This window comes from Podarcis filfolensis, assembly GCF_964270895.1.
Source record: "Podarcis filfolensis genome assembly, chromosome: 5".
Classification (NCBI taxonomy): domain Eukaryota; kingdom Metazoa; phylum Chordata; class Lepidosauria; order Squamata; family Lacertidae; genus Podarcis; species Podarcis filfolensis.
In genome coordinates, this window is record NC_139608.1 from 85,071,923 (window position 1) to 85,085,841 (window position 13,919).

General features: G+C 46.0%; 1 protein-coding gene across 37 annotated transcripts in view; it reads left to right on the forward strand.

Annotated features, from left to right (window-relative positions):
- CAMK2G (calcium/calmodulin dependent protein kinase II gamma) overlaps positions 1-13,919 on the forward strand; it is a 158,142-nt gene that overhangs the window by 72,675 nt on the left and 71,548 nt on the right. For all 37 annotated transcript variants that reach the window (XM_083615663.1, XM_083615655.1, XM_083615665.1 and 34 more), the window contains 2 exons: positions 10,857-10,911; positions 11,941-12,006. In XM_083615663.1, coding sequence (XP_083471789.1) covers positions 10,857-10,911; positions 11,941-12,006 — 121 coding nt within the window. The remainder of the gene's footprint in view (positions 1-10,856; positions 10,912-11,940; positions 12,007-13,919) is intronic.

The following is a 13,919-nucleotide window of genomic DNA, read 5'->3' on the forward strand; positions in this document are numbered from 1 at the left end:
TTCCTCACACACCCCTATCGAAATGTGAGCTGGAGCCAGAAGGAGAAGACTTCTCTAGAAGCCCGCAGTGCCCAGTGGCTTGGCCATGTCATGCTGGGCCCTCCAAGGTTGTCTCTGGTCAGGAGAGCTTCCTGACAGTGAGAACTCCTGCAGGACTCTCCTTCCTTGGAGGCAGAGGTTGGATGGCCATCCATCATGGATGCTTTAGTTGAGATTCCTGCATTGCAGGGGGTTGAACTAGATGACCCTCAGTGTCCCTTCCAACGCTACAATTCTATCTGTGTTCACCCCCCCTTCCTTCAAGTAGCTCAGAGTTCCCTCCTCACAATTTTTGTAATCGCATCAAGAATCCTGTGAGAAAAATTATGCTGAGAGATGGTAACTGGCCCAAAGTGAGCTCCACCTTGGTCAAAATCCAATCCTCTGCCCACCAGCATTCATGGGCACTGAGGGTGAAGTGGAACCTGGAATCAGAAAGCAGCAATAACCCAAACTCATAACATGCAATTTTAGAGACCAGTGCTTCTGTAGGTAGGAGGAGTGGTTCATAGGCAGGAATCCATTTCCCAACCTTGAAAGTTTGCACGGAGCCTCTTCCTTGAGTTTAGCGTGTCCAAACCGCATTTAAGATGGATTCAGAAGCAGAGAATTTTTGAAAACAGCTTGGGAAACTCTGGCTCCTGACATCCTTCAGTTTCGTGCCCCCAGTTTCTCCCTTTGCAAAGCAACATCAATGGACTTTTGCATGCCAGTATGCTAAGCCAATGTTTGTGCCCCATGCTTTCTGCATGGGGTGACTCCATTTTTCCCGTGTGAACCTGGAGTCATGAGGGAAGGGCACAGGACCTGCTATTGAGTCCCTTTTGATAGGAGACACAGTTTGCTGTTTTCCCAGCTCCGGCTTTGAATAGTTGTGCCTTGGAATGATCTCACAGCTGCTGAAGAGATGGCTGGGTTGTCATGGTTCCAGGAGTTGTTTGTAGGGTAAAATAGTAATCTTCATTCCCTCCCCTACTTGGTATCAAACCTCCCCCTCTGCAAAAACACTTCCCAGGCAACACATTGCGCTGGGGGATGTGGTGGAGATATCAGAGCAAGTTGCTTGAGGAAGTTTTGAATTCTCCTTTCTCGGAAGTTGGCCAATGTAGAATAGTAAATGTAGAATGGTAAATAGAATTCTGCTTGTTGGGGTGGGAGATTTGGCATGGTGAGATCAGAGGTACATTGGAACTCTAATTTGCGGGGGACTTAGCGTATTTTTCGCCCCATAGGGCGCACCGGCCCATACGGCGCACCTAGTTTTTTTTGGGGGGGGGGAATAAAGGGGAAAAAATTATTTTCCCCCCAGGCTGGGGCGGGGGAAGTCGCACTGGGCTCCCACGGCTTGCGGAGAGCTGCCTGCATCCCGAAGCCTGGGGCGCGCTGAGCTCAACGCGCCCCAGGCTTCGGGATGCAGGCAGCTCTCTGCAAGCCGTGGGAGCCCAGTGCGAAGTCGCGCCAGGCTCCCATGGCTTGCGGAGAGCTGCGCAAAGCCCGGGGCGTGCTCCACTTTGTGCCCCGGGTTTCGGGATGCAGGTTGCTATCCGCAAGCCTAGGGAGCCCAGCGGGAACTCCCGCGGGCTCCCCAGGCTTGCGGATAGCTTCCTGAAGCCTGGAGAGTGAGAGGGGTCGGTGCGCACCGACCCCTCTCGCTCTCCAGGCTTCAGCGAAAGCCTGCATTTGCCCCATAGGACGCACACACATTTCCCCTTCATTTTTGGAGGGGGGAAAAGTGCGTCCTATAGGGCGAAAAATACGGTAATAAGGTTTGTTGCTTAAAAATTAAAGAGTCTGCCCCCCCCCTGCTTTTTTTAGCTCAACTTCTTAACTGGTGGTAGGCAGGAGTAAATTTTGGGTGGCACAGATGATACCACCCTCTCTCTTTCATATTGAAATTAGGTTTCTTTCAAGTACTTTCTTGGGTCTGTATATCCTTCTTTTTCCTCCTTATCTCCTTCCCCATTTATCTTAGTATTCTTAGTATGGGAATTATCTGTCTTCTGATTGAGCCTTTGGGCTCCTGTGTAATTTCTTATCTTGGTCTTTGCCAGAAGTTATATCTCAACTGCTCAGCATCTCTGGGTTGCTACTGCTTCTCTTCATGCCTTCCAAATTTTAATGGGACTGCTGAACTTACTGCCAGTCTTGCAGCCAGCAGACAAGGTTTCCTTAAAACCATAGGAGAAGGCAATGCAGACTTTGAACATCTATCTTTTTTTGGCTGGGCATTCCCAGGGAAAAAGAGGCTATCAGAAAGGCTAAAAGAAACGTAAGCTGAAACATTACTAGCAAGGTAGCTGCTGCCTCCATCACTCATTTGGCCATTTTAGTAGAGATGTAGAAATCATTCGTTTCCACAGTATTTATTTCTTCCACACATTTGTGGCACTTAACAACAAAACTGAGAGGCACCTATGCTAGCCTGCTTTATAGAATAAATTGGTAAAAAGTCACATGGCATCTTAAAAGACTAACAATCTCCTAATACTATTTTAGGACAGACATGTGTCCTATTTTATGGCAGAGAGAGTGTGCTTCTTTTTAAGATGCTGGCTGTCATCTACAGTTCTTGTAAGTACAGTGGTACCTTGGTTTAAGAACAGCTTAGTTTATGAACAACTTGGATTAAGAATGCTGCAAACCCAGAAGTAGGTGTTTTGGTTTGCGAACTTTGCCTTGAAATAAGAACATGTTTTGCTTCCTGTTGAGTGTGTTCCATTTGTAAATTGAGTTCCCTGCTGCTATGGGAAAGCACGCCTTGGTTGAAGAACGCTTTGGTTTATGAATGTACTTTCGGAACGGATTAAGTTCGTAAACCAAGGTACCACTGTACAGTAGAACCTCGGTTTTTGAACATAATCCGTTCTGGAAGACAGTTTGACTTCTGAAATGTTTGAAAACCGAGGATCAAAGGGCTGTCAGCAAAGTCTATGGTGAAAATTGAGAAACGCGCCTCAGAAGCCATTCAGCTTCCGAGGTACATCCGAAAACGGAAGCATTCACTTTTCAGCGTTCGGCTTCCAAGACGTTTAGAAACCGTTCCACTGTATGTCTTAAAAAAAAAGTTTTAGATCTGTATTTTTAATTTATCAAAATGCTTTTAATCAGTTAGTTGATTAAACACTGGTGCCCTAACTTTAATGATAACTTACTGATGCTCCTTGGGCTAAAGCTACCTAAACAGACAACAAATGGAAGGAAAGGTTTGCCATGTCTTAACTTTCGAATCTCTTGGAATCATGTTTGCATCTTCCAAAGTCGCTGCTTTATAAATTGAATTATTTTTCCTCGTATTTTTCCACGGATGATTTCTTAGGTGATAATTTCGCTAATTATGTCTGCAGGAAGCTGGTTGCCAAACGCTTCCATTGTCATTCAGTGAACCTCCTACAAGGTCCACCCTTCGAAAGTGTAGCATTCTAGCCTAGCTGGCCAAAAGTAATTTTGGTGCTAGAGGTGAAAAATGCACCTACTCCCCTATCCTTTACAATTCTCTGGAACGTTACCCCTACATGCTTTCTTTCTTGTTTTATTACTAATCAGATTTATAACCCGCCCTTCAACCCAAGGGTTCTCGGGGTGGTAAGCAACAGTTCATAAAAACATGACACATCAGTACAATATTAAAGTATTAAATTGAACAATATTATATAACAGAAATCCAACAGCAAAAACATGTCACATAAATCAGCGTCTCCAGAGACCTGAATAAAAAGATTTGTCTTGATGTCTAAAAACAGCAGAGGGAGTGCTCAGACATAACTCCAGGGGAAGGGAATTCCAGATCCAGGGTGCCACAACAGAGGAGGCCCTTCTCTGCACTGTTACATTGCAAACTACAACTTCTCCTGGAAGTGCAAGCAGGGCCTTCCTGCAGATCTTAAGGCACAGGTTGGTAGGGACTGGGAGAGGCAGTCCATCAAATAGCTGGGCCTCAAGCCACGTAGGTGCTGAAGGTTGGTTTGATTTGGGCCGGCTAGCAAAAATAAGCAGGATTGGCTGGGAACTGACCCCTTACACAAACAGCAGTGATTCTGACTTGACTCCCCGTTTTCCACCTTCAGTGGTGTCCCAAATTCCCAGATTTTTCCCTTTTAGTAGAGGGCTCTTCAGTTGTGTCTTGGGTGTTTCTGCTGCCAATGGTTGCTTTTGCAATGGATCTCTTATGTGCAAGGATCTGCTGAAAAACAGGATGACTTTCTTCAGTTTGGAAAGGCAGGCAGTGCACGTATTTTTTAGGGGGGGTTTTGGCACAGAAGACAGGAAGTTCTTGACTCTCTTTTTATCCCTGGTGTGGCTCGGTTGGTTGGGGTGCGTGTTGGTTGGGGGAAAGAGGGTTAATCCCAAGGAACTAGTGAATAATTGCACACGGTGTCCTGTTAGCTAACCATCCTTATGTCACCCGTTACCACTCCGGCGAAGCCCGTCATTAGCTGTTGGAGCAGATGATTTACAAAGGATTATTTGCATTACACATGCTAATGCTTTTTAATAGCAAACTTTTAATTAAAAGGAAAGTCTTTCTGGAAGCTGCCTTAGCAGCTGCAGCAAAACTCTGCCCGTTTTAATATAATTAGGGAGAAGCTGGGGGTGGGAAGCTGAGCTGCCCTTGACAGCCAAAGCTGAACGGTGAACTCCTACTGGGAACCTGTATCTTGGTGTGCGGGGAGTCTTGCTGGCAATGGGTGTTGTTGATGTGGCGGGGCTGTTCACAGCCTCTTCCATGCGCGTTTCTGGCTGTGTTGGGATAATGAGCAGTTGGGGAAAATGGCGAGTGGGTGGCGGCCATCTGTGTCAATGTGTGTATCAGTTGCATTGCTGATGATGATAGCACTCACTTTGCCGTCTGTCAGCCTGTGTGTATATTCTATATTTGTAGCTTCAACACATCCTTAATGCTGAGTGTAGTATTTTGAGGTGGGGACGGTGGCAGTGGATTGGCGGGGGGAGGGGAGTAAATTCATTCTGGTTGTTCTTCTTATCCCATCTCCACTCAATTTGCTGCGGTAGTTCAGTAGGGCAACTGCCTCCCCGCCCCCCAATAGCTAATGCATGGGGGCAGCGAGAGAGCCATTACCGATATGGAGAGATGCAGATTCTGCCTAATGGCTGCCTGGCATGTGCCCAGGGATGAGGTTAGTGCTGACTCTGAGTACCTGGCATTTATACAGAGTGTCTTGTTGCAAAAGGATCTCCAGAGCAATTTGGAGACTACATGACATGGGGAAAGAAAGAAAGAAAGAAAGAAAGAAAGAAAGAAAGAAAGAAGGAAAGAATGTTGGAGTTACTGGGCAAGAAATTGAGATCCCCATTTCAATGCTGCCTTGTCTGTTTGCATCAGCATTTGTTTCACCTAAGCAGCCTAAATGTCACAGAGAGATTCCTACAGTATTGAAATCTGCCCATTTCTTCTTCTTCTTCTTCTTCTTCTTCTTCTTCTTCTTCTTCTTCTTCTTCTTCTCTCTCTCTCTCTCTCTCTCTCTCTCTCTCTCTGTTTGTGTGTGTGTGTGTGTGTGTGTGTGTGAGAGAGAGAGAGAGAGAGAGAGAGAGAGAGGCTTTGTGAACCTCAAGGTTTTGGGTTGTGTGGGTGGAAGAGAGCACTGTATCTGATTGAAAATGAGGAGGTGATGGTGGGTGGCAGAGTTTTTGTGGTGGTTTTTGTGGTGGTTTGTGTGTTGGTGTGTGTGTGTGTGTGTGTGTGTGTGTGTGTGTGTGTGTGTTTAAAGAAAAAAGATGAAAGGAGGCCAGCAGGCTTAATTCGAATTGGAGGATAACCAATGTATTAGGCATGGATTTATTTTACTAATTATTCATTAGTACCGTCGGCATTTTCTGCTTACAAATAACCCAAAACAACATACTGCAGTTAAAATAAAATATGATAACAACAGATTAATAAACTATACAGGTTGTGAAGAAGGATGGATGACTTGTCTGTTCTGTATCTTCTGCCAAGCCATTTAATTGGTTGACCCTGAGTATTAGGACTGTGATGGGGGAGCAAAATCATTATCTCTCTCCGCACAGTAATTCTGTCTGCTTCTGCCATCCTTACCACCACCCCCAACCTGCTGCACCCCAAATTGCCTCTCTGAATCTAGAACACCTAAAAAATACTTCAACATTTCCTTGTAGGGAAGGTGCTTCAGCCTCTATCTTATTTTTGGTTGCTCTTTTCTGTACCTTTTCCAGCTCTCTGTCCTATCCATTCTGAGATGTGAGCAAACGGAACTGTTCACAGTATTCCAAATCTAACTGCTCCATAGATTATATAAAGGCATTATGATATTGGCAGTTTTATTTTCAGATCCTAGCTTGGAATTTGCTTGTTTCAAAGTTGCTGGCTTTCATCAGTGCTATTTTTTAATTTTTATTTTAAAGAAAAAAGGTGGCAGAACTCACAATGAACACCTCCTTTGTTGTCTTCCAATAGCAATGACGCCCACCTGGGAGGTGCTGGAACTGAGTTCTGGAGAGTACCGACTGAAAAAAAACCCCTGGTTTTCATTGAGCTATCCACCAGAACCCAAGTATCTTCTTCCTCGATAGGCATAGCCAGTTCAGATCTCCATTGTATACGTGAATGTACATCACTTTACACCCATTCACACTGAATTTATTTTTTGCCATGCTGTTGCCCATTCACTCACTTTTCGAGCTGTTCTTTTGAAGCTCTTTCCAGTGGCCTTGTTTATATTAAATTCAACTAAATTGTTGGGGAAATTAGTGGGTACACGAGCTACACACTTCTGCAAGCAGCTGAGCAGTCCCTGCTTTTTACTCTTCCTTTCTTAGAGTAAGGAACAAACCATGGAGCAGCTATCTTAGCGTCATATGTGAGCCAACACTCATGGTTTGTTTCTCTCCAAACAAACCATGAACGAGGACCCAAGTTTTTGTCCATTCTTTTGTTTAGAAACCAATCAACCATGCATGCTTGTTTGCACATAATGCTAAGCCAGCCGCTCCATAGTTTGTAGGAAAGGAGGAGCAAAGTGAGGGCTGCTTGGACTGAACAGCCAGCTGATTTCCTTAACTGTGGTTTATAACCAGGCTTACGTATGAACAGTGTAAATGGAGTTGAATACAGTTTTATTTAGCAAGGAAGCCCTGGTTGTAAAGAGTTTTTAAAATGTCATTATTGTTAACGTGGTAATTGTTAATTGGGGAAACAAGTTTGCGATTGTCCGCCTTCCATAGGTGGTTTTATATAAATTCAATGGGAAGTTGATGGCGCTTCCTATCTGAACAGAAGAAGAGTTTGGATTTGATATCCCGCTTTATCACTACCCTAAGGAGTCTCAAAGCGGCTAGCAATCTCCTTTCCCTTCCTCCCCCACAACAAGCACTCTGTGAGGTGAGTGAGGCTGAGAGACTTCAGAGAAGTGTGACTAGCCCAAGGTCACCCAGCAGCTGCATGTGGAGGAGCGGGGAAGCGAACCTGGTTCACCAGATTACGAGTCCACCGCTCCTAACCACAGAGGAGGGACGGGTAGTTCTTTCGTTGAAAATCTCAGTGGGGAAGTTTGAAAATATAAGGTACCAGAATCAAGGAGGCCCATGGGAAGACACAGAACACGGCATTTCCATCTGTAAATGATTTAAAGAAAATGCAATGGACTACTTTTATGACAGAGAGTATTGCAAAAGAAGGGCAGCTTAACAGTCAACTATCCAGGATGTAGCCTGTTAATTAAATAACAATGAGCTGACTAATCACTTCTAGGTAAATGTCCATTAGCAACAGAACCTCCTGGTACTGGTCTAATCCCTTGGGTTTTTATCTAACATTGTCTTTCTGAAGAGAGAGGATACAGGGCAGGTGTGCCTACCGTAAAACACACAGAGACGAGGAGCATTAATGCAACCTGAGGAAAGTTCAAAGCACAGAAATCCACTTAGGATAATGCTGTGTTCCATGCAGTATGCCAAGAAGGAAAGCGGTAAATAGTCATTTAGACAGCGGTGTCCAGAAGAACTTCACATACGTTCTCAGCCAACCTTGTGACAGCTCTCCAAGGTTGGTTATAGTGGTGTTACCATTAATGCACACAGCCAGAAGGCTGAGATCCTGGTTTGCCTGCTTTAAGGGCACACAGTGAATTCCTAGATGGGATGGGATTTGAACAGGACTTCTTGGATCATAACACTCACTGCCATTTCGCTGTGGTACGTGCTTTTAAAGAAATGGACTGGGAAAGGAGGACATCTTCACTTTTCTTTTTCCAGAGCCTTTTGGAGGGCATTCCTTTTGGATGGCACCTCTCTTTGGCTAATGCTGGACTCAGTAGGGTGTGGCTACAGCTCCATAAGTGCATAGCCAAATTGCCTGCTACTTTGTGCGTTTGTTCTGTTTTCCCTTTCTGTCTTCTTTCCTCCTGTCTTTTGTTCCTCCAAGCCTCTCCCCCAACCCCCCCGGCTCCATTTCGTTCTTTTCCTGTTTCTTCTTTGTCCCTACAGTCTTTTTTGGTTTGCACCCCACCTCCTTTGTTCCCAGAACGGAAGGAGGAGGGCAAAGCCCTCGGGGTCCATGGAGAGGGTTGGGCAACAGCAGCATGGTCCCCATGGCTGTGCCTCCTCACAAGTAGGTGCAGGAGTGCTCAGGTGGGTCTGCATTGCCTGTGTGGCCTCCCCTTGCACAGCTAGCAGCAGGGGAAACTCCTGGCACTTCCAAGGATTATGACTTCATTGGCATGTCTAATTATATGGCACCTGTTTCCCCTTAGCCCACCTCCTCCAGGGTCAGCTGAGCATAGCATGACCTCTACTATGGACAGCCACAGGAACTCTTCACCATCCCAGGGTCACAGACTGAGGAACACTGCTTTGTTGGAAGATGGTGGGCAAGGAAGGCCAGAATCACACCTCCAAGTATGGTTTTGGTGCCAAATTCCCGGGGGTGCAACACAGAAAATGCTGTCCTGGGCAGTTCCTTTGGCTACACCTACTAAACAGACTCCTTGGCACCTAGGACCAGGCCTTTGGCACCCAATGCCACCTTTTCAATAGTCCGCTGCACAGGAGGCAAAGTCTCTTGTAGCTTGTCAAGACGCTGGCAGACATAGGTGTTTGCTGAAGCAATCTGAGGTTCAAGCCTGTTCAGGAGAGGCTGTGCCCCACTTGCTGGCAAGGAGGCAAGCTTTTTAAATCCAACTTCTGCCATACAACAGCTTAGATAGCTGGATGGGACCCCTTTGCAGTGTTATGAGTAGCAGAAATGATCTTGTAGGTTATGCTGAATGCAGCCTTCTCCCCTTCTCCCATTGCAGATTTCCCTGGGGAAGAGGAATTTCCAAAATTCTTACAGTGGGTTAAGGGGCTGGTGTCAAGAGAGGTCCAAGGGTCTATTCCACCTGAGTCTGCTAGCCTCTCCTGCTGCAGTGCCCACTTCCAGGGCAATAAACACAAAAGGAGGAAGCACAAATCCAGAGGTGTGTCTGCCCATAAAGGGAGACCAAGCCAGCAAACACCATTAGGAGCAGCTCCTCTTCCTCTTCGTCATCCTCTGCTGTCTGTACAGAGAACATTTCCCTTTTCATCTACACACACAGACACACACAGAGTGAGGTTTTGTTCCTTCCTTCCTTCCCTTTTCCATTTCTTTCTTCCTTTCTGTTTGGTTTGCTGCAGCCAATCAATACTGGGGCTGTTCCAGTTCGAGAAGAGCTGGAGCTCAATAGGCAATTAAGTGAAAGGAGTGCAATTTCACAGAGAGAAGATGCTGCTTTTGTTTTCAATTAAGTTGCTCTTCCGCTGTACATTGTCCAGATGACCTACTTGTTGAATATTCCATTCTAGCGGCGACCACAAAGCCACCATTCTGCTCTCTCTACTGTGCGCCTTTGCATGCCACTCACCCGCTGCCCCACCTAGGTTCTCTGCCCCATCTTAACCTTTTGACTTGCAAGTGTCCTTGTTTCACATTGCCTTGGGCTGTCAAAAACTGGCGACTCCTTGAATGCCCAATGAAACTCTTTCCTTCTGCCTCAGCAGTTTGCAGCAGCAGCAGCAGCAGAAATGCTAATCCTTGCCCTGACTTTTCCATTTCAGGTTTTCTTTTCTTCCTCCTCCTTTACTTGCAGAATTGCTGACGGCTGCATTAGTCAGGTGTCTCCTCTCGATCTGTGCTGTGGCACTAGTTCGCTTTGCATCTGTGCCCACGTTCACCTTGACTTTGTGTCTCGTGTGTGGCCTTTGGGGAATCTGACATATGGATCCCCCCCTCTGTGGAACGCTGCTCCCTCGTAGTGTCACTGCAGCAAGGCCTGCTTCGCAGGTTTGGACCAGAGCTCCGTTAATGATGATTTTACCGCAGCGTGTTTTCCTTGATCTAAATTGGCCTGTGGAAGCTGCTGATTGTGCATGGGGCAAAACATACAAGTCTCATACCAGCTTTGTGGCATGGCAATTTAAATTGGGGAAACCCCCTTTCCCCCCACTGGCAAAGCCCTGATTGGATCAGGCTTCGAAAAAAGAGAAAAGAGAGAGAGAGAGAGCTTCAGTTTCCCATTTGCAAAATGGAGATGAAACTTGCCTTTCTTACTACATTGTCTTACAGAATACTGAGAGCATTTCTGAATACTCTAAAGCACTATATAAATGTTTGTTGGTACTCGCTTATTAGTGAATAACAACTCACTGCAGCAACACCAAATGGGAATGTAAATATATCCACAACCCAGTTGTGTGGTTTCATGAAGGGAACACTGTGGTGGGCGGTTCTCCACCGGTTTGGTCCAGGTCAATAAACTTTGCTTCACTTCCTCTGTTCCTCGGTTTCCTGCTGAGTTTGTTCTGTCTCTTTTTGTTGTTTGCAGTGCGGCTCCATGAGAGCATTTCGGAAGAAGGCTTCCACTACCTCGTCTTTGATCTGTAAGTGCTTTCTGTTTAACTTTGATCCATCATCACTGACAAAAATGTGTGGGCTGTAGAAGGAGTTTCTAAATAAAATATATATCCAGGTGTTCTATTTTCTCCTCCCTTTCTGTTCCTCCAGACGTTGCTACAGCAATTGATAGATTCAAGGGTTGTGTGGGGTTGTTGTTTTTTAAACCCAAATTATGTGTGATTTTTGCACACAATACTACACTGTGTATTTTACTGCGCAGAGATCCCAAGTTCCACTACCATGTCATTAGACCTTCCACCCTATACTGGCCTTTTGGACCTTAAAGTTTTCTAATCATTAAAGGAAAAAATAACCAGAGCAATAGGCTCTTGCCAACTGCAGGGATATCACATTTGTCTCTGCAGTTGACGAAATAAACCTGACCCAGTACTTACTTGTACTTGGAACCATTTTTTGGCCAGGAGTTGATAAGTCTAAAACAGGGTTTCCCAAACTCGGGTCTCCAGCTGTTTTTGGACTACAATTCCCATCAACCATGGCCACTGGTCCTGCTAGCTAGGGATGATGGGAGTTGTAGTCATAAAAAAAAACAGTTGGAGACCCAGGTTTGGGTAACTGGTCTAAAAACACAAGCAAGGATTGCTTGTGGGTGTGCTGAAGAAGTTTATTCAATCCACCATTTGGGGATAGGCTTATCTGAGTTTGTGAAGTACGTTTGCAATTCCAATATGATGTTGGACATTCAGCAAAGCAATGTTTTAGGTGGCTTTCCAGACCTGGACAACGTTTTCAATCTTTTCATCTTGCGTACAACCAGAAGGCATAATAGGCACTGTAAATCAAGCTAAAATAATAGCTTGGCTTTAATCTGTGCATATGCACAACAAGCAGCAAGTTTTTATAGTTTCTGGATTGCTCTGAATTCTTCTGAAGAGTATTTAGGAAAGTCTGGTGGAGGAATCCCATCTGCTTTGAGCAGGAAGTGTGAATTCTAACAGCCTCCAAATGAAAAGTGGGTACTTGTAGCCTCATGAATTTATCTCTCTTCCTAGGGTCACTGGTGGAGAGCTTTTTGAAGACATTGTTGCTAGGGAATATTACAGTGAAGCGGATGCCAGGTAAGAAGAGCTTGTCACCTAGTATGCATCCTGATTTGGGTTGGGCAAACTGAATTCTCCCAGCACTGTTTGTGGAGTCTGTACTGTGTACGGTGCAAAGTTTTCTCCCATTCCATACCCTGTTAGTCCTATATTCTGTTTGGTACCTGTTCCCCTGAGAGTGGGAAAACACATGGATGTATTTAATGTTTGGACTTCCAACTACAGTCTCATAAAAAAAGGTAAAGGACCCCTGGACGGTTAAGTCCAGCCAAAGGCAACAGTGGGGTGTGGTGCTCTTCTCGCTTCAGGCCGGCGTTTGTCCGCAGACAGCTTTCCGGGTCATGTGGCCAACATGACTAAACAGCTTCTGGTGTACGGAACACCGCGACGAGTGCCAGAGCGCATGGAAACACAATGCCGCAGCCATACCTATTTATCTACTTGCACTTTGATGTGCTTTCGAATTGCTAGGTTGGCAGGAGCTGGGACAGATAAACGGGAGCTCACCCCATCACACGGATTCGAACCGCCAACCTACTGATCGGCAAGCCCAAGAGGCTCAGTGATTTAGACCGCAGTGCCACCCACTTCCTTAAACCATACACCTATGCTGCAGCATTTTTAGGAGGGTGGGGTAGTACTGCTATAGCTGTTGCATTTCTTTCCCTGTACCTACATTTTAGGCACAACTTTGGCAGGGTTTTCAGTTGCCTGCATAAAGCCAATCTGAGAGCAGCCTACAAGGCACCTAAAATAGCAAAAACGTGCTTAGCCTTGCAGTTCAGCTCATCTTTGCATAACACAGTATTTCCACATCACCTGGGCCCAGGGGTTTACCGACACCTACGGTTAGGAAGTGTATTTGGAAAGTTTCGCCAGGCTGCTGAAACCTTCCTAAATCTCAGTTGAAAGGAATCAGAAGGCCATCTGCCTGGCTCTGCGTCACAAGGCAGGATAGTCTACTGCGCCTCCCCCAGCAGAACAGTCTGTGCAGTCATGATCATAATAGGCTGCAACTGAAGAGATGCATACTAGTGCCAGCAGAGCAATTAGCTCCACATTACCTGGTCCTCTTCAACTTTGATCAAGTAAGCAAGTCGAACCACATGCAGTGGAGACGGTTTCCGGTGCTCTCGTTGCAATAATCAAAAAGCAGTTTCTAGTCTTTATGGTGGTAGGTAGGGAAGGCAGTGAGAGGAGATTTGGGTGCATCTTTGTTGTATGGAAGTCTTTAATGGTTGAAGGAAGCTGGCAGCAAAGCAAGGCAAAGATTCCTCCTCCTCCTCCTTCTCCTCCAATAAATGAAATCTATCCCAGCCTGAAATGTTGCTTTAGAAGCAATTCATGGGAAATACTGTTATTAACGCCACACTTGCCAGCCACACTTTTTTTTTTGGCTGCGGAAGGAGAACAGTGCCACTTAAGCAAAGCTGGGGGTGGGTCTCGCCCGTGTAAATGTCTCTGGGTGGTCATATTCCCAGCTTATCTCCTGCTACCCTGGATTCCCCCTCCAGCTTGAAGAGGTCTAGCGCTTCCTTGCTTAAGTCCTTGCTAGCTTGTCCCCTTGCTGCTTCGAGCTGCATTCCAAAGCCGGCTGGAGAGAGCTAGCAAGTGAGAGCGGAGTTTGTGCCAACCTGACCTTCCCAGAGACTCATTGCGCTTTTGCCATTTTTGGCCAGAAAGTCTCTTGCTGTGAATTTGGCTCTGTCCTAGTTATACAGATCCCCCAACCCCCCCTTTTCTGGGATTGAGAAGATAGAGTCACAGGGCCTGCCAGAGTGGTTTACATTGCAAGACCCTTTTACTGGGTGGGGGAAGCCGTGCCTTGCACAGCCTTGTTCTTTGCTAGAGCAAACCTGTGTCCTCAACACTTAAAGCAGATTCTGAAAGCACACACACTTTCCCCCTCCCCCCCCCCGCCCCAGGCACTG